General features: G+C 39.1%; 1 protein-coding gene across 2 annotated transcripts in view; it reads left to right on the plus strand.

The window, feature by feature from the left end:
• Positions 1 to 20,859, plus strand: part of LRRN1 (leucine rich repeat neuronal 1) — a 36,781-nt gene extending 15,922 nt beyond the window's left edge. For both annotated transcript variants that reach the window (XM_033865304.2, XM_019947460.3), the window contains exon 2: positions 17,648 to 20,859. In XM_033865304.2, coding sequence (XP_033721195.1) covers positions 17,920 to 20,070 — 2,151 coding nt within the window. In that variant the 5' untranslated portion in view covers positions 17,648 to 17,919 and the 3' untranslated portion in view covers positions 20,071 to 20,859. The remainder of the gene's footprint in view (positions 1 to 17,647) is intronic.
• Positions 20,860 to 23,164: the final 2,305 nt, after the last annotated feature.

Raw genomic sequence — 23,164 nt, forward strand, 5'->3', positions numbered from 1 at the left:
CATGCCGCGGAGCAACTAAGCCCGTGCACCACAACTACTGAGCCCACGTGCCACAACTACTGAAGCCCGCATGCCTAGAGCCCGCGCTCTGTAACAAGAGAAGCCACCGCAGTGAGAAGCCCGCGCACCGCAACAGAGTAGCCCCCGCTCACAGCAACTAGAGAAAGCCCGCGCACGGCAACGAAGACAGCCATAAATAAATAAGTAAATAAATTTATTTTTTAAAAAAAAGATCACTGAGGCAAGTGGGTTCACAGAAAGGGTTCTCACTCAGACTGTAACATACTTGGGTTGAATATCAGCTCTTTTACCAATTAGCTGTGGGAATTCTGGTAAGTCACTTGATCACTGAGCCCTAAGGTCATTTATAAAATGAAAATAATCACATCTGCCACCATCTCGTGCTGTGAGAATATAGGCAAAGCACTTCCCACGGTGCTGTTCCTCTTGCTCTATATCCTGCTCCGCACCCCTGGCCTTTGGCTATCTTAGCACGCTTCCTTACAGAGCCACTGCAGCCCCCAAGCCTTCAAAGGGAAGGTTTGAACAGGCAGGCACACTTTTTGCTATATTTATCCTCTCCCAATGATGAAGAAAATCAGGTTCTTTGAGTCCTTATTAGAACAAAGTCATATAAAAATAGTTTAGAAAAAGAACTGAAACCAAGTTTATTTTAAGAGTTCAGGGACAGATGGCTTTATTTTGCTTCTTTAAAAAAGATGGCATTCTGTAGAAATACAATGTGCTTAAGGTCTATCAAACTGAAGGGCAAATACTGTCACTCCCTGAAACACTGCAGTCTTTAACCTTGAGTAGCAGGAACTTTTTACACTAAAGATATGTATACTTCTATATGTCGGTCTCCAAATTTTAAAGGAGCATTTCAATGTGGAAGGGATATGTTCTTGACATTTTCTCAGTCTGAGGTTTAAACAGCACTTAGTCTCCTATTTGGCAAACTCTAAGCAGTCAGATTCTTTAGAGAAATATCGCTAGATGAGATCTAAAAGTATAGGCTCCCCTCTGAAGGACATTGGATGCTTTCATTTTTTCAATAAAAATTTTGTGAAAATGTCAGTTAGGTAATAAAGATTACTACTGGATATAAAAAAATATAACAAAAGATAGTACAGAACTCTCTTTGAGCAAAGGAAAACGCAATAAATATTCTGAAATGGATGTAAAAATGTTTGCCATTTTTTAGATGAGAAGTTATTTTCACTATTACAAACTAAACTCTCGTTCAGTCTGGGAGCAAAAGAAAATCTAATACAATCTAATGGAGTTGCTTGACTTAGTTGGCATCCAAAAATCTACAGCGTTTGTATTAGCAGCCTACATATTGGCACTTTCCGTACCAACCATGATGAGTCTATTTTTTCCACTGGTCTATCTGTAGTTTTGAATGTATAATCAAGAGGCATTGTAGCAACTGGCTCCTTATGGAACATTTATTAACATGGCATGGTGAAATCCATGTGTGCAGTGAAAATACTAAGCAATATACTGTGAAATTCTTAAAAAGAAGTAGTGAAACTCAGCCTTCTAGGCATGTTAAGGCTGCCCAACTAAAGATCTCGCATTTATTTAACATTTAATCATGTCGGTAATTACAGAGCAATTATTTTATATAGACATATTATGGGAGGAGAGTTAAAATAATTTGTAAAAAGACTAAAATTAATTAATTTCATGGTAGTTTTTATATCACTGCGCTTGCTGGTACTAAAAAGGAGCAATAAAAATAGCCCAGTTGTTGGTTCATGTTTTGTTCTGTTTAGCCTTCTGTCGGTTTCTCAATTCAATAATGTTAAATTGCTACCTTATGATTCCAGTTATGCAAAAATAGCTCATTTCTTACGAAGAAAGAAAGAAAAAAAATTTCTTGATCCTGCAAGTAATGTAAACAGAAAGAAAAATTTTTTTCCTGGTCCAGCTTCCTTTGCCTGTCTTAGAATCTGAGGTTTAAAAGGGATTTGAAAGACTGTAGGTTCAAGAAGTCTGCAAACTGTAACTGGCACATGACTTTCAAAACAGTGGAGGAAAAATGATTTTGGCATGGAGCTGAAATAGCTCATGAGTAAGTATTAGTCTTGCTTGCTAAGTCCTAGAGAAGAAGCTCTAAAGACTGTCAAGTTTACCACGACATTTAAAATTAAGAATGGGTATCTCCCTATCCACAGGATGTATAGGCAATGGTAGAAAACAACCTCTTTTCATAATCAGTGTATGTGTTGTAGGTATGCAGTGGGGAGAAAGGTGGTGAGCAGAGTGAGCACCATAAATATTAAATAAAATAAGCATTCATGTAAAAATAATTAGGAAAGTAGTTAATACACATATAGCACTGTATTATTTTCAGGACTGCCATAATAAAGTACCAAAAACTGGGTGACGTAAACAACAGAAATTTATTGTTTCACAGTTTGGGTGGCTAGAAGTCTGAAATCAAGGTATCAGGATATCAGCAGGGTCATGCTTCCTCTGAAACCTGCAGAGGGTCCCTTCCTTGCCCCTTCCTAGCATCTGGGGGTTTGCTGGCAAACTGGTGTTCCTTGTGTACTGGTGTAGCTGTATAACTCCAGTCTCTGCCTTCATTGACACAGGGCATTCTCCCTGTGTGTCCCTGTATTCACATCATCTTCCCTCTTATAAGGACACCAGTTATATTGGATTAGGGGCTCACCCTGCGCCAGTATGACCCCATCTTAACTAATTACATCTGCAACAACCCTATTTCCAAAAAAGGTCACTTTCTGAGGTCCCAGGGGTTAGGACTTCAACATATCTTTTTGAGGGAGTACAATTTATTTGAGCCTTTTAAACGACCCCATGAAGAAAGGATGCTCACACTGCTCTCAAAGGAGGACCTGGAGTCTAGAAAAGTGACTCTCATGCATGCAGAGCTGGAGTCTGTTGGCTCAAAATCCTGAGTTTACTCTCATCTTCTCAAGAGCTGCCTTATCAGTTGGCATGTTTTCCCATCCCCTTTCTTCTAGCAGGAAATATAGAGATCATTTCCTGAGTTCTCAAAAACGATTTCCATCTTTCCTACCATAATATGAATTTGCCTTGCTGGTTTTTAGCATTACTTTTATCTCATGTCTTCTACTATTATCTTGCCCAAGGTTATGATCCCAAAATGACAAATGTTTTTGATGGGAGCCAACTAAAATGCTTAAAACAAAACAGGGGCATTAGCACCTAAAGGCCTATTCATTCCACAACGGATTCTGAGTGCCCCCTAAACACTCAGCACTCTACCAGGCACTGTGTAGCAAACACCATCAAAAATTCATAATTTCTAAAAAGTTTCCTACACTCAGCCTTGTCTTTAGGAAATAGACAAAGAATCATGGCAGGGACAGACATTTTTTGTTTAGGTTAGTTTTTATGCAGGATGGTTTCTGACAACTATTTTCAAAGAAGGTAAGGAGAACAACGGTGCACTCTGATACTTGGCTTGAAGGCAAGAGTCCAGACTTGTTTGCCTTATCCTGAGATCTGGACAAAAGAATTCTTTCTTTATGACTTTCCTTCTGGAGTCAAATTATGAATCTTTTAAAGAGTGCATTGGCTTTCCTATGTTTGCCTTTTGCACACCATCATCCATACACATGTTTCAGGTGGACTTTGTTCTCTGGGGTGGCAGGCCCCATGAGTGGAAGACTCTTGAAAATGTGTTTTGTGACATATCTTGGTTGTTTCAGCCAACATTTATATACCACTCATAGGCCAGGCACTGTGGCACAGTGCCTACCAAGAGGAATAAAACACAACCTTGGACCTCAGTTATATATTAGCTTAGAGTTTGGGTCACCTCTAAAAACATCTGGTTGAGTAGATGTAGGAAGGAAACAGAGTGGCTTAGAGCAAAGCCAAGTCAAGCGACATCTTTGCCTTTATCAGGCCCAGGCCAACGTGGCTGCCAGACCCTCTGAGCCTGTGCGTGGTGATAGGGCAGAGCCCAGCTAGGATAGCCTGAGGCTGGAGTATTAAACTTGGTCTGCTTTAGAGCCCCATGTGGAGCTTTATACACCCAAACCCTATCCCAGACCAACCTCATCAAAATCTCCATAAGGAATGAGAATCTGCATTCTTAAAAAGATCCCTGGGTAATAAACAGCTAAGTTTGTAGATCTAGGGCTCTGCTGCCCAATATGGTAGCTGCTGGCCACATCTGGCTGTTTACATGTAGTTGAAATAAAAATTTTAAATTCCATTTCTCATTCATACCGGCTACATTTCCAGTACTCAGTAGCTTACTCAATCCCCTGTTGGGAAGCGCCAGTACAGAACACTTCTGTCATCAGAGGGTTGGACTGGAGAGCGCTGATGGAGCTGTCACATGCTGGCAACTCTGATCTCTGCTTCCCAAGGATCCACATATCTACTCACTCCTTCCTTTTGACATGTATCTTATTTTACAGAGTCACTTGTGTATTTGTCTTCTCTCTCCACAGGATTATAAATTCTTTAAGGGCAGGGTCTGGTCTTTCTGGCTCTGTGACACAGTAAACACCCAATGAGTATTTGTTTGATTTTATGAATCTAATTAAAGTAGGCATCAGTTTATTAGATCTCTTTTGCATTTAGTCTGAATCCTGATTTCATCAGAGTCTGGAAAAAAAATCAGAGAGCAGGATTTTCATAAATCACAAGCATGAGGATGGATGGGGAGCAGATATGTGCTAAACTGGAAGCTTTTTCTTCTTCTTCTTTATTTTAAATAAAAGTGTGACATTTAAAAGCACAGGGTTTATATCAGCCCAAATGTAGAAGAGACCCAGTAGGACTGAACATTTGCAAGCTTAATATCATTGTCATATTTGGGCACCTGGAAAGCACATTTTAATTGATTCAATTATTTTATTTATTTATTGAGTGCCCACTATGTAGATGCCAGGGCAGTGTCATTGTGAACAAGACGGAAACAGGGTCTCTACCGCATGAAACTCAATTTAGTCCTGGCAGATTAAAATCTTGGCAAGGACTCCCCCTGCCCAGACAGACTGGGATAGAAGAGGAGCATCATTTGGCCTCTGGCCTCAGGTGCCTGGATTCACAGACTCTCCACCACTCTACTGGCTCCAAGATCTTGGCCAGCTTATTTCATTTTTCTGAGTCTCCATTTCATCATCCATAAAAATAGAAAAATTAATGTTTCCTACCTCATAGGGTTGTGAGCATTAAATGCAATAATTTATGTAAAGTGCTTAGTGCAGTGCCTGTGGCACTGTAAGAGCTAACTGCTGTTAGCAAGTACTGACTGCTATTATTATGACTACTACTCAGCCAAAACGACTCCACAACAAACATTAGATGTAAAAATGGGAAGTGTCTACAAGGCTAGAAAATACCTCATTATTTGGAAGAGATGCTTCCTATCTTTCTTGGGCTAACAATTTAACTCCCTTTGCTTTTTGTTTACATCTTTGCAGCCAGAGTATTTAAGAACGATACATAAATGTATTGGTAAATGCCCATCCCTTGCTTTATTTTTTGTTTCTTTGTTTGGCGAAGGATTTAACTCATTTGGAAATGGAAATGCTTGGGTTGTCATTCAACCTCTCTAAAGGTAGAGAGGTGTATGCACCCTTTTAGCATAGTGCTTGCAAAGGAGAATTCCTTAAAGGGTTTTACCATTAAACTGCAAAATTGAAACTCTAAGTAACCAGCATGTAAAGATTTAATTAGCATTGTCTCATTAAAATAAATGCGTGACACAGTCTTAATTCCAAAAATGACATTGCCTTTGAAAATGCATTTTGGAAATGAGCTGGGGAAAAGGGAGAATTGAACTTTGAAGGTGGTAATGTGATAATTGGGGAGTTTGCAGGTTGAGCCTTTTCTGAGTCCTGCCCATTGTTTGGTCTGAGGGAGAAGGACACCTGCTTATATACCTGTATTTCATGTTAAAATAAAACAAAATAAAAATCGTGGTACTGGGCTTCCCTGGTGGTGTAGTCGTTAAGAATCCGCCTGCCAATGCAGGGGACATGGGTTCGAGCCCTGGTCCAGGAAGATCCGACATGCCACAGAACAACTAAGCCCGTGCTCCACAACTCCTGAGCCTGCGCTCTAGAGCCTGCAAGCCATAACTACTGAGCCCACATGCCACAACTACTGAAGCCCATGCACCTAGAGCCTATGCTCTGCAACAAGAGAAGCCACCGCAATGAGAAGCCCGTGCACCGCAGTGAAGAGTAGCCCCCACCTGCCGCAACCAGAGAAAAGCCCGCACACAGCAACAAAGACCCAACACAGCCAAAAATAAATTAATAAATAAATAAAATTTAAAAAGTAAATTAATTTTTAAAAAAATCGTGGTACCTACCAGATTCTTCTGTAAAGATTCGTTGCAACCAAACTGCAGAACTACTCTTGTGCCTGTGTTCTAAAATCTTTCTAATATTCTAGAAATCTATTCTGTCCTTAACTGAGGGATAGAAGATGTCTCAGTGGTACACAAGATTTTTGGCATAGAGATGATCCATCCCTAGATCTTCACTCTGATCTCTTGAGCTCCAGTCATTTGGGAGGAATCTGTATTGCCTTTAAGAGCTATAAATGCTCCCAGCCAGCCAATCTATACTTTTGATACTTCATGGACAGTCCCACTCCTCTGATTCAAAAGCAAGGGTTCTTTGGGATGATCATGTGACATGTGGGAGGTGGTGTTTAGGGCATGGGCTTTGGAGCCAGGCTGTCTTAGTTTAAGTCCTTCTCCATCACTTTCTAGCTGTATGTCTTGAGCAGGTTACTTAATATCTCTATGCCTTGGTTTCTTCAGTGTGAAAAGGGACAATCATAGTTCCTACCTCCCAAGGATGTTATGAGGGAAAAATAAAGCACTAAATAAGGGTTGGGCTTGAGAGCGAGAGTGAGTGAGAGAAAGAGAGAGAGGGAGGGAGAGGGAGAGGAAGAGGGAGAGAGAGAGAGAAGCAAAAGAAGAAAAGAAGAAAGAAAAGAAAAGCTGTTCCAGATAATTTTCAGGAAATGTATTAATTTCCTTGTTGGAAGAGTAGATATTAAGTCGGTTTTCAGCACCTGACTCTAATTTTCTAAGTTGAGAACTCCAAAGGAAATGTATGATTATTGAGATTCTACTATGTACCAGGCACTGCTCAAGTCATGCTGTCTCATTTAATCTTCACAACACCCATGTGAGGCAGATAAATGTTGATCCCCTTCCAACAGGTGAGGAAACCAAGGCCCAGAGAGTTAGACTAATCTGTCCAAGGTGACGTATGTAGTTCCAGGATATGGCCCTAGCTCTGTCTGCCTCTTTAGACCATTTCTTTTTTAAAAAAATTGCTAAACACAGTTTCTCTTAAAAAGCCAGGATCAAGTGTTTTTCGCAGGTGTAAGAAGTGCTGCTTACACGGGTGCTATTAAGAGTTGAAACTCAGAAAAAGAGTCCTAAGACATCACCTAGACTTGCCCAACCCACCACTTACAGGCAGGAAAGATGGCCAGCATGATCTGAGTCGGAGGAAAAACCAGAGCTAAGGACTCGGGTCACCTAACTCTTCATCTAATACTCCAATCTCTGCACCACTCTGATTTTTGAACTACCTCCAAACCAGATAAGATTCAGAACTAGACAGTATTAGGGCATGAGCCTTATATCCTTGACTCAGTCTCATTTGAGATCTTGGACAAGCGACTTCACCTCTCTTTGAAAAATAGGGACGATCACACTTTATACCATATACATGTAAGTCACTCACTATAGTGGTTAGTACATAGTAAGTCTTCTATTAAAGTAAGTCTATTAATAAAGTTAGCTAATTCATATTATTATTATTCATGAGGCGTCTCCTGTCTTTAATGCTCACTTTCCAACTCCTACTCATGTTTGAAATCCACTTTACACTTCTCACATTTGAATATCTATGCCCTTATAGAGTTTGCAACACACAATCCATCAAATTAAAGGAAGTTCAATTTACGCATTTTACAAATTAAAGTTATAGAACAAATCAACCATTATAATCAATTCACTGCCATGTTTTAAAAAATTAATGAACATTGTTTAGATGACCTGACTTAACTTTTTGTAATAAGTTGGCCATCAGCATGATTGATTGAGCTGTCCACCCTATCTCTGATCTACCTAAGCAAAGGTCAAGACAGAGGTTACTAAACAAGCCACAGCACTCTTCCTAAATTGAATGTTTTCCTATGCGTCTAATAAATGGTAACCGATTAATGGAGTGCTAGAGGCCAACATCCTTCAGAGAGTTTTGGACCCTGCCCATTTAGACCCTGCCAGAATATGAATTTCACCTAATCCCAGACCAAGTGAAGCAGTGTAGGGTTCTGTAAAGGACCCTGTTTTTGGAGAGTAGGAATGCAGTCCAGCTTGGCCTCCAAATATGTGATCTCACCTCTCTGAGGTGTCCTCTGTGAAATGAGAGGTTTTTTTAGATGTGCCAGGTGATCTCTAAGGCCTTATCCAATTTTCACAGTTTGTGCTCCTCATTTCAAAGGGAGGCTAGCCTGCTAGCCTTTGATCAGTTGAAGCCAAATCAGAATCTGAAGTTGATGTTCTTCCCCAGGGCTCTTCCACAAGCACCTTCCTGATCATGCCAAGCCAGCTACTTGGATTTGGATTCACGGCAGGTGGCTCTGGGCTTTTGGCTCTCGTGTTTCTTTTGCCTTTTTAAAATTTTCTTTTGTACTTCTTCAGTTCATGCAGTCCTAGCCTGCCCTGTTTACCATTCCTGGCCAACCCTCCTACAATGGCTAATGTGCTGCCATGCCCAGCTCCTCTCAGGAGCCTGATGAATTGTGGCTCCAGCTTATACCCTCAGCTTGGAGGCCAGCTGCGCCTTTGAGCTTTTCCCAGAGGTGTTGGCTGATGCTGCACCTGCGGTGTGATGGATTTGCCCCAGCCCAAAAGAGGAAGGAAAATGAGGGGGAATCAAAGGATCACTTGTGTCCATCCTCTGCTTTACACACTAGTGCATTTGTACCGCCTAAGTGTGCCAGAGAATTTTTGAGTCTTTGTTAATTAAGAATAACAAATACAAGAAGAAAATGAAATTAGGGAAAGGACAACCAAATTTTTCTCTGGGAACCAGAAAAACCAACACAGAATTTTAAAATGGTCAGAGCAGGAAATGCTGAATCGGGGATCAAGACATTTGTGTTTTATTTTGTTCCTCTGCCAATTAACTGGGTCATCCTGGATCACCTAGGGTATCTCTAAGGTTCTGCCTGCCTTTAAAAGTAGGTCTTCCAAAAGAAAAGGAGTGTAAGATGAATTTTTGTAAATGTAATGGTTTTTTAAAAAGCACTAAACAGGTTTTCTTCAGAGCAAAGAGTCACACTGTAATATACTGTTTCTAATTATAGGTTTTCACATATGGAGTATTTGCCAATAATATTTGAAAATTGATATCTAATTATCAGATCCTCCCATTAGCTCAGCATTATTGGTGATAATGGTTATTTATGGTGATATTTAAATAATTCAGATGTGTCAGACTGGCCACATGCCATAAAAAGCCTCAAAAAGTAGATTTTTTTTTTTTTAGCTTGTACAGTTATAAACATCCATGGATGCCTCTTGGAGTGCATGCACTCTCCAGCTTTTTACACGACCACTACTTCCTTCTGTGTTCTACTCAGCTGACTTGACCTACCTGGCTCCTGAAGGCACTGCAGTTTGAGATCAAACACCATGCCTCTACAACAATTTAAGAACCAAAAAAGGGAAACAAAGGAAAGAAAGGGGGAAAAGAAGAGAAGGAGGTAAGAAGAAGAAGGGAAGGCAGGAGGAAGGATTACCTCTCTGAATGGTTCGAAGTATAGTTTTCATGACATGGGAGAATGGGCTAAGATGACTTCCCGAGGTTCATGTTGGTCTAGGAAGCTGTGACTGTCCCTCCTCTCAACCCACTTACTGTAAGACAAATAAAATAGGACACAAAGTCACTGGACTTGCTCACGGTCACCTAGAAAGTTTGTGGTGAAGCCAAAAGTAAGAATCCTTTCCCTGGCGTCCTCATCCTATTGCTCGGCCCACTCACACACTGCTGCACTGTTTGCTGATGAATAATGTGGGCTCTCAGGAACAGTTCCTTATGCAAAAGAGCCTCAGCAAGCTCCGTTATGTCCTTGCGAGGGGATGCACTTCACTGTTTTCTTCATGCATTATGGAGATGACTATAGCTTCTCCTCCCATACGCACCCTCCATCTGTGATCACTAACACACACTACAGGGTGCTTCACTTTGGATAATGTGTGAACAAGGAACTTAATTTTGGAAAATGGAGAAAAAAATCTAAAAGAAAGGGTCAGGGGCCAAACAAAAGTCCAAGAAACTAGTGTCTTTAAAAATAGTCCATGCAGGCTTCCCTGGTGGCGCAGTGGTTGAGAGTCCGCCTGCCGACGCAGGGGACACGGGTTCGTGCCCTGGTCCGGGAAGATCCCACATGCCGCAGAGCGGCTGGGCCCGTGAGCCATGGCCGCTGAGCCTGCGCGTCCGGAGCCTGTGCTCCGCAACGGGAGAGGCCACAACAGTGAGAGGCCCGCGTACGGCAAAAAAAAAAAAAAAAAAAAAAAAAGTCCATGCAGATTCAGCATTCAGAATGCATTTGCAAGACCTTCTTTCCTGCTCAAGGGAAATAAAATATACCCTCCATAAAGAAATCTCTGTAATCTCTCTCTCTCTCTCTGGCTCTACCTACACTAGTCATCTACACTGTTAGAAGGTCTCCACCTACACTAGTCATCTACATTGTTAGGTCTCTGGCCAGGCCCTTTTCAGGACTTGCAGTTGCTAATACCACAAAGGGCACCCTCTACTGATTTCCACTACCCTGTCATCCTCAGTGCCCATAAAGAGACTCAGATTCAATATGAGACATCAAAACTGTAAACAATAATAGCTAATATCTGTTGAGTACTTGCTATGTGCCAGGCCCTCGACCAAAAGCTCTGTGTTTAACATCTCATTCTACTTCTCTTAACCACCCTTGGCAAAGAAGGTTTCATTATATCCATTTTCTAAAACAAGGGAAATAGAAAGCTTCAATAACTTGCCCAAGTTCACAGAGCTGAATTTGAAACCAGGTATGTCTCTCCAGAAGCCACACTCTTAACTCTATGCTAAATTCCTGTTTCAAAAAGCTTAACAACCTTGTGAGTCTAACAATCAGCCACTTGTACCTGCAGTAGAAGTCAAGGTGGCCTTCAGACCCGGGGGGATTCCCTTTGGGGGGTCAATCCATCAAGGGAAGTCTGGCTGTACCTTAGCCCCCCATGCAAGCCCCCACCCACATCAGGAGGGTGGCTACAGGGAGAATTTGTATTGAGACAATCATTGTTTATAACCAGAGGAAAGCTTACTGGAACAAAAATCCCATTTCTCCATTATTCAAGCCATTCCCAAAAGAAGACATGCAAATCTGAATGTGGCATTAGCCCTGGATTTTTGGGGACTGACAGAGCTAAAAGACTGATTTTTCTGAACATTATGTACATGGTGTACATATGTACATATGTACATGAATTTGGCCACCAAAGAAACTTTGCATAAAAGCACATGTCCTATGAAGGCATTTTCTTCATATTTTAGGAGATCAAACTTTTAGTTCCTCATTGCTGTGACTAATAATGTCTCTGAGATGATGCTAGTTTCCATGTGGGGAGTTTGTGTTTCATAATATGCTTGCCTGCATCAGGTTTTAATTTAGCCCAAGTGTAATATTTGGTCTCTGAATTTCTAACACTATTAATTCCAATAATACTGATTGAAAATATAATGGAAATGGTAAACAATAATAGTTTAGAAATAATTAGAAAAAATTATTTTTTTAAATAAAAAAAGATATAAATTTTTAAAAAGTACCTGTTATGCCCAAGAGTCTTAAAGAGATTTGCCTATTCCTTACCTCCCAAAAGCCCTGCAGGGTGAGAATGAAATTTAACGGCAAACTTGATGAGGTTCCAGAGATTCAGACAAGGATTTGAGGACTCAGTCTGTGCTGGACTCTTCCCCAGATTCTGGGCTGAATACTTTCACATAGAGTATTTTATTTAGTGTTCATAGTTTTCATATATGAAGTATGTATAATTAGCCTTAATTTAAGCCATAGAAACTGAGACACAATGAATGTATGTAGCTCATACAAGGTAACACTTCTAGTGAGTAAGTGAAGAAGTTGGACTCTGAGTCCAGATCACTTGATTCCCCCAGGACAGAGTTCTTCCTATAAGTTGAGCGCTATTTGGATTTAGTATACCTAGAATTCACATAACCGTCATGTTACTGTGATTGCTTATTTCTTTCGCTCAACTCCCTAAGAACTTAATGAATGAGGATCCTAGCCCAAATTCCTATCAACTATTGTGATTTTGTTAAACTAACATCCCATCTGACATGATTCTATGGGAGAAATGGGGGTCAGTGCCAACTTCACGGATGGTGATGACCATGCAGTCCATTTCCTATGGAATTTTATATTCAGAGCAGAGTGTTCCAAACATATATTGTTAGAAAAAGAAGCATCAAATTCAATTATATAGTTGTTTGTGGGCCTCTTTGAAAGGCATCCCTTGCCAATTCTGGGCCTTTAAAGCCACGGTTTGTTATTTAAGGGATTGTTCCTTTAAACTGCCAGAATTGTTTGTGGAAGACATTTTCTTCTCACATTTGACCAACTTAGTTCAGTCAGCCCTAGAACAAAGCAATTTTACTTTTAAAAAGATCTGTGCCAGCCATTTTTTATTTGTTGCAGAATTTAAGATCTTAATTTGTATGTGGGTGATAAAAGTTGGCCTGTATTATAATTAATTTACTTCATTATAATGAAAAGCCCTAACATTAAATCTACCATCTTCCATTTTTAAGTGTATAGTTAAGTAGTGTTGAAATATATTCACATTGTTGTACAACAGATCTCTCAAACTTTTTCATCTTGCAAAACTGATACTCTACCCATTAAAATCTAATCCTCTCTTTTCTCTCCCTACAATCCTTAGCAACCACCTCTCTACTTTCTCTTTCTATGATTTTGACTATTTAAAATAATTCATATGAGTGGAATCATACAGTATTTTGTCTTTTTGTGACCGGCTTATTTCATCTAGTGTAATGTCCTCAGGGTTCATCCATATTGTAGATATCACAGGGTTTCCTTCTTTTTTAAAGCTGCATAATATCCCACTTTATATATATGCCATGTTTTCTTTTTCCATTCACCCATCAGTGGACATCTGATGTCCACTGGACACTGGACACCTCTTGCCATTGTGAATGATACTGCAGTTTACATTGGTATGCACATATTCCTTTGAGATCCTGCTTTGAATTCTTTTGAATACATACCCAGAAGTGGGATTGTTGGATCATATGGTAATTCTGTTTCTAATTTTTTGAGGAACCCTCCATACAGTTTTCCATAATGGCTGCACCATTTTACATTCCAACCCGTAGTGCACAAGAGTTTTAATTTCTTCACATCCTCACCAAAAGTTTGTTATTTTCTGTTCTTTTGACAGTAGCTATCCTCTTGGGGCCCAACTTCATTCTTTTGCAGTGGATATCTAACACCACTTGTTGAACACACTATCCTTTCCTCATTGTGTAGTCTTGGCACACTTGTCAAAGATCATCTAATCATATACGGAAGAGTTTATTTCTGGGCTCTCTGTTCCATTGGTCTATATGTCTATCTCTGGTTATTATTACTTGTAGTATGTTTTCTTGGGTTTTTTTAAAGATTTTTTTGACGTGGACCATTTTTAAAGTCTTTATTGAATTTGTTATAATATTGTTTCTGTCCCATGTTTTGGTTTTTTGGCCATGAGGCACATCCCATGAGGGATCTTAGCTCCCCCACCAGGCATCAAACCCGTACCCACTGCATTGGAAGGTGAAGTCTCAACCACTGGACCACCAGGGAAGTCCCACTTGTAGTATGTTTTGAAATCAGGAAGTGTGAGGCCTCCATCTGTGTTCTTTGTTTTCAAGACTGTTTTGGTTATTTAGGGTTCCTTGAGATTCTATATGCATCTTAAGATCTGTTTCTATTTCTGCAAATATTGCCATTGAGATTTTGATAGGGATTGAATTGAATCTGTAGATTATTTGGGGTAGATAGACATTTTAACAATATTAAGTCTTCTAATCCATGAACATGGAATGTCTTTCTATTTATTTGTATCTTCTTTTATTTCTTCTGGCAATGTTTTGTAGCTTTCAGTGTACAGGTCTTTCACCTCCTTGGTTGAATTTATTCCTAGGTGTTTTATCCTTCTTGATGCTATTGTAGGTGGGATTCTTTCCTTAATTTCATTTTTAGATGGTTCATTGTTAATGTACTGAAACACAATTGATTTTGTGTTCTGAAACTTTCCTTAAATTGTTCATTAGTTTTAACAGTTTGGAGGGTTTTTTGCATGGCATCTTTAGGGCTTTCTACATACAAGGTCATATCATCTGCAAACAGGGACAGTTTTACATCTTCCTTTCCAATTTGGATGTCTTTTATTTCTTTCCCTTATCTAACTGCTCTGGCTAGGAGTTCTAACATTAAGTTCAATAGGAGAGGCTAGAGTAGCAATCCTTGCATTGTTCCTGATTTTAGAGGAAAAACTTAACACTCTTTCACCACTGAGTCTGATTTTGACTGTGGGCTTTTCATATAGGGCTTTTATTATGTTGAGGCACTTTTCTTTTATTCTTAGTTTGTTGAGTGTTTTTATCATGAAAGGGTCCTGAATTTTGTCAAATGCTTTTTCTGCATCAACTGAGATGATCATGTGGGTTTTGTCATTCGTTCTGTTAATATGGTGTCTTACAATGGTTGATTTTCATATATTGAATCATCTTTACATTCGAGGTATGAATCCAACTTAGTCGTGGTGTATAATCATTTCAAAGTGTCATTGAATTCAGTTTGCTAGTATTTTGTTCAGGAATTTTGCACCAATATTCATCAGGTATTGGTCTGTAGTTTTCTTCTCTTGTTGCGATAATGGATTTACTTTTAAACACTGTTAGTGAATAGGTCCTGAGATATAACCTAAGTTTTAAACGTATAAAATGGTATAGGGGCTCTGAAGCTTTGTTCTATATATAATTTCATGTTCAAAAGTAAGTCTGGGAAAAAATGCTAAAGAGAATTTACAATGTTATACAAATAGAAACATCTTAAACACCTCCTTTTGTGTTAAGGAAGTTTCATTCTCTACTCCCAAAGGAGCCAAATGCAGGTTTGAGAAAGGAAAATGTCTTCCCTCTGTGTTTGATATGACAGCTGACATTCTGAGCTTGTGAGGTTTGTTTGTGTGTTTAAAGAGGTGTGTATGTGTGTCAAAGAGAATTTTGAATATTTCAATGTAATAACCTCAAGTCATATAACTTAAACTAAAATGGAGGCATCACTCATGACAATATTCAAAGTATAGCCCCATAAAAGGTATTTTTTCATGGTAACAAATTGCTTTGGGAGTCTCACATAACTTACTAATACATATTTTACTTCCTGCTGTTTTCTTCAATTCAGTCAAAACAGAAAAATTAGTTGAAATTCCATCTCAGTTACGAAAGGTAGATTTTATTCTCGTTTTCTATTTTGAATTACAATTAAGGAATAACCTGTGGCAGAAATGTTCTTAACTGAACATTTATTGTGACTACTGTCCCTGTTTTAGGATTACTCTATATGGAAAGAAAAGAGTGGAATAAACTTGTGGAGTTAATAATATTTGGAAAATGCTATTCTCTGAGGTATGTTTTTATTTTATGGAATTTCTTGATAAAAGTTAAAATCAGATAGTGTTAAATACTGAAAAGTTTTGCATGTCCATGATATATGGTAAACTATCCAGATCAGGGGAGAGGAGAATGTCAGTGTGTTTCTCCTCACAGAGAATAGCAAGGATCCAGCATTATGCAACACATGCACTTCCTTCTCCCACTTCTGATGTGCCAGATCTGGACTGGATGGTTTTCTAAACTCCATCTTGTTAGCTGGCAACTTGGTTTGTGTATTTTGTAAAACAAACCAAAAAATGTAGAATTTTTCATTCTTTCTACTAAACTATAACAAATACAGAACTTTAGGACTGGCTGTTTGTAGTATTATACTTCTTGGTCCATCACAAGGATAACTGTGTTTTGCAAAGTATGAAGGTAGTAATAGTAGCAAATATGAATTGAGAGCCTGCTGTGTGTTGAACACTAGGGCTTCAAATATGTTATATGCTCTATTTTATTGAATCCTTACAGTAATCTTATGAAGATAAAGAAAACACTAGTCACTTAAGTTCCTTCAGTACTGAAAGCTGAAGTGCATTATAACAAGACAAGTGTAAGGAAATATATATCTCTACTTTCCATATCTTAGCAAGTGACTAGAGTAGTCTTGGGAAAGCAAGACAGACACTGGATCCATAATGGCTTTTTACACCTGATTGGAATCTAGAAAACTAGCAGCATTAGCTACTATATGATGTTTACAAGCAGGTGAGCAGTACATATTTGACCTCAGAAGACCTTATCAAAGTCAACAGATGATAGCTAAATAAAATCAAATATCTCCAGCTTTCCTTCTTTTACTTATCCTCCAATAACCACTACATAGCTAAAATTAACTAGATGAGCGATATAAGAAGATGATAATAAATACAATTAACCTTCATGAGAATTTAATATCTGCCGGGCACTACACGAAGAGCTTTACATAGATTCCTTTAATTCTCTCAGTAGTCCGGTAAGAGAGATACTTTTATGACCAACCCTATTTGATGGTTGAAGGAGCTGAGGCTTTAAAAGGTTAAATAACATACTCATGGTGTATATCCATGACTATTAAGTGGCCATGACATTCCCATGAGATTGATGAAATCATGCATGTGAGATTATATACATATATACATGTATAAGTGTATTTGTATTTTTAATGAAGACCAGTAGTGTGGTGGAATAGAGTCCTTTTACAATTTTATTCAGTCAAGATCAGATGTGGCTATGAGAATACAAGAAAAACTGGTATTTTTCTTTTGTAGTTCTGTTAGATTAATTTTTTGCATAAGAATAATTAAGCTAGATCAGGTTTGGCTGAATATTTCTACAGAATGTACCATTTGGAAAAGAAAGAATTCCTAAAAACAAATGAAGTATTAATTAAAATATAAATAACTAAAAATGAACTTTGAATCTTTAATAAACTGGCTTTCATGTTTTGCTTTCATGAGGAATTACCTTTTGATTTTTTTGGAGCCATGAATATACGTAGTTTCTAAGTCACCTTTGTTTTTAAAGAAATGACATCTGTGGGCTTTTCTAAGTGTTTCTATTATGTGTGTGTGTGTGTGTGTGTGTGTGTGTGTGTGTGTGCGTGTGTGTGTATGTGTGTGTGAATGGGTGTGTATGTGCAATGTGTGTTTAATGTTTTTACCCAGTAATACAAGTGGACCCAATTTAATTGTAAATGTGAAGGAACACTAAAACTACTAAGTGTAATAATATATGAAAAGTATTCTACAGTTTAAAAGCTTTAGTTTCTTTGAACATTGTTATTAGATTTATAAGTGATTATGCCTTTTTAGTAGACAAAAGAAAAGCTATAATGTATTAGAAAGTATATGGAATAAACATAATATTTGTCCTAATCTAATTTTCAGGCACATCTCCAGACTGTGATTTGGCTGAAATAACTTATGCCACAGAGCTGTGCGCATGCCTGGAATTGAGAGACACAGGTAAAAGACTCCAAACTGTTTCCTGCCTTTCAAAAACTCCAGGAAACCATCCCCTCAGACTCTGGAATTCTGCACATCTCAACAGAGACCTTGCTTGAATGTTTACATTTTCTGCTTGCTGTCCTTCATACCGCTATACAGTGTTCACCTTTTGTTAACAATTATCAGGAGTCGAGCTTGCTCAGCAAGCCAGCATGGCTAGGATGAGCTTTGCTTTAGCAGTTTGCCGAATGGTGCTGAGCTTGCTGATGACTTCATTAACTGGGTCTTCCCTACAGAATAGCGAGTGTCCACAACTTTGTGTATGTGAAATTAGGCCCTGGTTTACCCCGCAGTCAACATACAGAGAAGCCACCACCGTTGATTGCAATGATCTCCGCTTAACGAGGATTCCCAGCAACCTTTCTAGTGACACTCAAGTGCTTCTCCTACAGAGCAATAACATCGCAAAGACCGTGGATGAGCTTCAGCAGCTCTTCAACCTGACTGAGCTAGATTTCTCCCAAAACAACTTTACAAATATTAAGGAGGTAGGGCTGGCAAACCTGACCCAGCTCACTACTCTGCATTTGGAGGAAAATCAGATTACGGAAATGAATGATTTTTGTCTGCAAGATCTCAGCAACCTTCAAGAACTCTACATCAACCATAACCAGATTAGCACTATTTCTGCTAATGCTTTTTCAGGCTTAAAAAATCTTTTAAGGCTCCACCTAAACTCCAACAGACTGAAAGTGATAGATAGCCGCTGGTTTGATTCAACACCCAACCTGGAAATTCTCATGATTGGGGAAAACCCCGTGATTGGAATTCTGGATATGAACTTCAAACCCCTCTCAAATTTGAGAAGCTTAGTTTTGGCAGGAATGTATCTCACTGATATTCCTGGAAATGCCTTGGTGGGCTTGGATAGCCTAGAGAGCCTGTCGTTTTATGATAACAAACTGGTCAAAGTCCCTCAACTTGCCCTGCAAAAAGTTCCAAATTTGAAATTCTTAGACCTCAACAAAAACCCCATCCACAAAATCCAGGAAGGGGACTTCAAAAATATGCTCCGGTTAAAAGAACTGGGAATCAACAATATGGGGGAACTTGTCTCTGTGGACCGCTATGCCCTGGATAACTTGCCTGAACTCACAAAGTTAGAAGCCACCAATAACCCCAAATTATCTTACATCCACCGCTTGGCTTTTCGAAGTGTCCCTGCCCTAGAAAGCTTGATGTTGAACAACAATGCCTTGAATGCCGTTTACCAGAAGACAGTAGAATCCCTTCCTAATCTGCGTGAGATCAGTATCCACAGCAATCCCCTGAGGTGTGACTGTGTTATCCACTGGATTAATTCCAACAAGACAAGCATCCGCTTCATGGAGCCCTTATCCATGTTCTGTGCCATGCCGCCTGAATATAGAGGGCAGCAGGTGAAGGAAGTTTTAATTCAGGATTCAGGTGAACAGTGCCTCCCAATGATATCTCATGACACATTCCCAAATCATTTAAACATGGATACTGGCACAACAGTTCTCCTAGACTGTCGGGCCATGGCCGAGCCAGAACCTGAAATTTACTGGGTCACTCCCCTTGGAAATAAGATAACTGTGGAAACGCTTTCAGATAAATACAAACTAAGTAGTGAAGGTACATTGGAAATATCTAACATACAAACTGAAGAGTCAGGAAGATACACCTGTGTTGCCCAGAATGTTGAAGGGGCAGACACTCGAGTGGTGACAATTAAGGTTAATGGAACCCTTCTGGATGGTACCCAGGTGCTGAAAATATATGTCAAGCAGACAGAATCTCATTCCATTTTAGTGTCCTGGAAAGTTAATTCCAATGTCATGACGTCAAACTTAAAATGGTCATCTGCCACCATGAAGATTGACAATCCCCACATAACATATACTGCCAGGGTCCCGGTAGATGTTCACGAATACAACCTAACACACCTGCAGCCTTCCACAGATTATGAAGTGTGTCTCACAGTGTCCAATATTCATCAGCAGACTCAAAAGTCATGTGTTAATGTCACAACCAAAAATGCTGCCTTCGCGTTGGACATTTCTGATCAAGAAACCAGTACAGCCCTTGCTGCAGTTATGGGGTCCATGTTTGCCGTCATTAGCCTTGCATCCATTGCTGTGTACATTGCCAAAAGATTTAAGAGGAAAAACTACCACCATTCATTAAAAAAGTATATGCAAAAAACCTCTTCAATCCCACTAAATGAGCTGTACCCACCACTCATTAACCTCTGGGAAGGTGACAGCGAGAAAGACAAAGATGGTACTGCAGACACCAAGCCAACCCAAGTTGACACCTCCAGAAGCTATTACATGTGGTAACTCAGTGGATATTTTGCTTCTGGTAGTAAGGAGCACAAAGACGTTTTTGCTTTATTCTGCAAAAGTAACAAGTTGAAGACTTTTGTATTTTTGACTTTGCTAGTTTGTGGCAGAGTGGAGAGGATGGGTGGATATTTCAAATTTTTTTAGTATAGCGTATCGCAAGGGTTTGACACAGCTGGCAGCGTCTCTAGGCTTCCAGTTTGTGTTTGGTTTTTATTCTCATCATTATTATGATTTTGTTTTATTTGTTGTGCTAAACTCAATAATGCTGTTCTGACTAAATGCTAAATAAAATGATTAATGACAGGTTGGGGTTCCCCTGTGCTTTTACCAGTAGCATGACCCCTTCTTCTGAAGCCATGAGCAGACAGTACCATGTCCTCCAAAAAGCTAACACACAGTTGTGAAGCAGCATTGAACTTTTTGTAGCAATTTGGTCTACAGACTTGTAACTGGAGAAGCTAAGGCTAGACTTGTTACCTTTGTTGAATGATGTTAGTTGACTGTACTGTAATGTTGTATCAACTGAATTGAATGTTTGCTTTTGAACAACGACTTTTTTTTTTGTAATAGTTAAAAGGCTTAGAACAAGCTAACAGGCAATAGAAATATGTATATCAGATTTTTTAATGTAACTAACTACATGTTAATTGTTACCTTATTCTTTTTATCTTTAGTAGACACTTTTAAAAGACAATAATTTTGTTGTGTTTAACTCACCAACATGTGGTGTATAATGAAGACAGAACTATATAATAAATTAGTTTTGTTCTGATTTTTTTAGAACACTTGCAATAATGTATCATTTATAGTTCTTTCTAGTTGCAGTGGTGATATTTTTCACATTCCCCAAAACAACCACCAAAATAAATTACCTATATAGCATGTTGCTTTTTAAAACTAGGCCCTAAAAAGTTTTGAATTCTTTTTCTAAGGGAAGAAATAAATATTTTAATGAAGATATTTTACTGAATAGGATTTCTATATTTTAAATATTACTGACCAGACCTAATGGAAGGAAAAGTTCATTTGAAGAAAAAAGGTATATTACTGTATCCCACGTATAGCTAAACATGGTAAAAGAGATATATACATTGGATATGTCACATTCCTTTTCTGTAAGGGTCTTGTTAAAATTTGATTTTTTTTTTTAGTAGTATCATATTCCCCATCAAAGTCTAAATCATGCTGCTATGTAATATTCCAAAATGTATTACATGTTATTCCTCTTTTAACAGCTGTCATTACGCCTAGATCCATATTAGTCCACATATCAGTGGGGGGATATCTGCTCAGACAAGTAAATGATTAATAGAAAACAGAACAACTTCTCTACAGTTGGCATTTTTCATCCAAATAATATACAGAAACAGTTTTGCAGAATTAAGTGTTTCACGGGTAATGTGTGTGAAATTTACAACAGAAGGAGCTAGATTTAGGTAGGATCCCAGTTCCACAAAGTGGGCGAGGGGGAAGATTTAAAGGTATAGGTGGAGGAAAAAGGACCCACTTGAAAATGCAGGTTGATAAAGCAGAGAAACTTTTTTAAAAGGCTGCTCTAGATGGCACCTGCTTCCACTGACATGCTATCACACCAGGAACGATGACATTGTAAAAAGGGACTGAGAGCAAGCAGGTGCCAGCTGAGCAAAGGCAAGGAAAAGGGAGAAAGAAAGCGCAGGCAAGGAAGGATGAAGGATTTCTTTCTTGGTAAAATTCCTTGTTTCATGAATCACTTAGGAAAAAAATCGTCACCTTCCTTCCCATTTCTAAGGTGGAGAAAAGAACTTCAAATGCTGAAGCAAGTAAGCTGCACAGGAAAACAATGAGTGTCTGAACCAGGAGCATCTTTGTCCACAGCCTACATTTGTTGGCAGAAAAACCTAGGCCCAGGGAGGAACTGTTAACTTGCCCCGGTCAGACTCCTGCCCATTGAGAACTCTGCCCTCCCTCTATTGCTCTGGGTCCAGCAGCCTTCTAGGTTGCTGTGCAGAGCTTATCTTTCTCAGTTCTCAACAACTGTTGGTGCCCTTGCTCCAAAAATGCACTATATCCTCAAGGTCTCATTTCTTCAGGACATATTTTAGCACAAGGGCAGAGCAGAGGGTCAGGAAAACTTCTGCATTGTGGGTATTGCCAAGTACATGTGGGAAACATCAAGAATTAGAGATGCCTTGGATGCAGCCTTGGGCAGGGGTCAGAGTGGGGGTGGGGGTTCCTGTTGGGGATTCTTGTCTTCAAATATCTACAGAGAGTAGTGGACTATCGAAGAAAAACAGTGAAAGGGGAATGACACCGAAGCATTAGGCCCAGAGCAGGGAGCCCAGAGCAGGGAGGAGGCATTGTTTATCCCATAAAGCAATGATTTGAACCTGGCACATAATCAACACTCAAATATTAGTGGAATAAATGAAAACAAAAAACAACCACCATTTCTCTATTCTGGATATATAGCAGTCACCAGGAAATCCAAGTGTTTTTTTGCCAACTACCTTTTCCCAGGCCACTTTGGGGGGAAAAATATCCCTTTTATTCCTCCTCCAATAAAATATTTGAGCTTCTTTTTCCTTGTCCGTGCTACTTGGTTTGGTTTTCAGTTGATAGAAAGCAAAATGGCATAGCACTTTTTTTTCCCTAGCCAAGTATTTCCTCATTTGTACTTAATTTAATTTGATAAGTTCGACAGCCAGTAAAATTAGACATCAAACTAGGTCCTGATTGGTAATGGAGGTTATGTCACCTTTACCAATGAAGTGACTATTATAGGTCACTTTCTAATTTCATATTTTCCCTTTTGCTTCGGGCTGCCCTCAGGGCATATAATGTATCTCTAACCTGATTTTACAAGGTTATTTCTGGATCAGCTTCTTAAAACAGGCATTCCCAAATTTGCCTGTTTAATTAATGAGAACCTGAACTGATGCCATGAATATAAAAACAAATGCAATGTTTGATTATCAAATTTTCTAATTTGGCTGTGTGATTGACAAAAAGGAGTCATCTCCATTCTTTCACAAACAAACAATACTGAAGTCCATTATTTTCTCTCATGTGGTTTTCTATTTATTCATTCCTTTATTTGCCAAGGACA

The sequence above is a fragment of the Tursiops truncatus genome, chromosome 10 (genome assembly GCF_011762595.2).
Source record: "Tursiops truncatus isolate mTurTru1 chromosome 10, mTurTru1.mat.Y, whole genome shotgun sequence".
NCBI lineage: Eukaryota > Metazoa > Chordata > Mammalia > Artiodactyla > Delphinidae > Tursiops > Tursiops truncatus.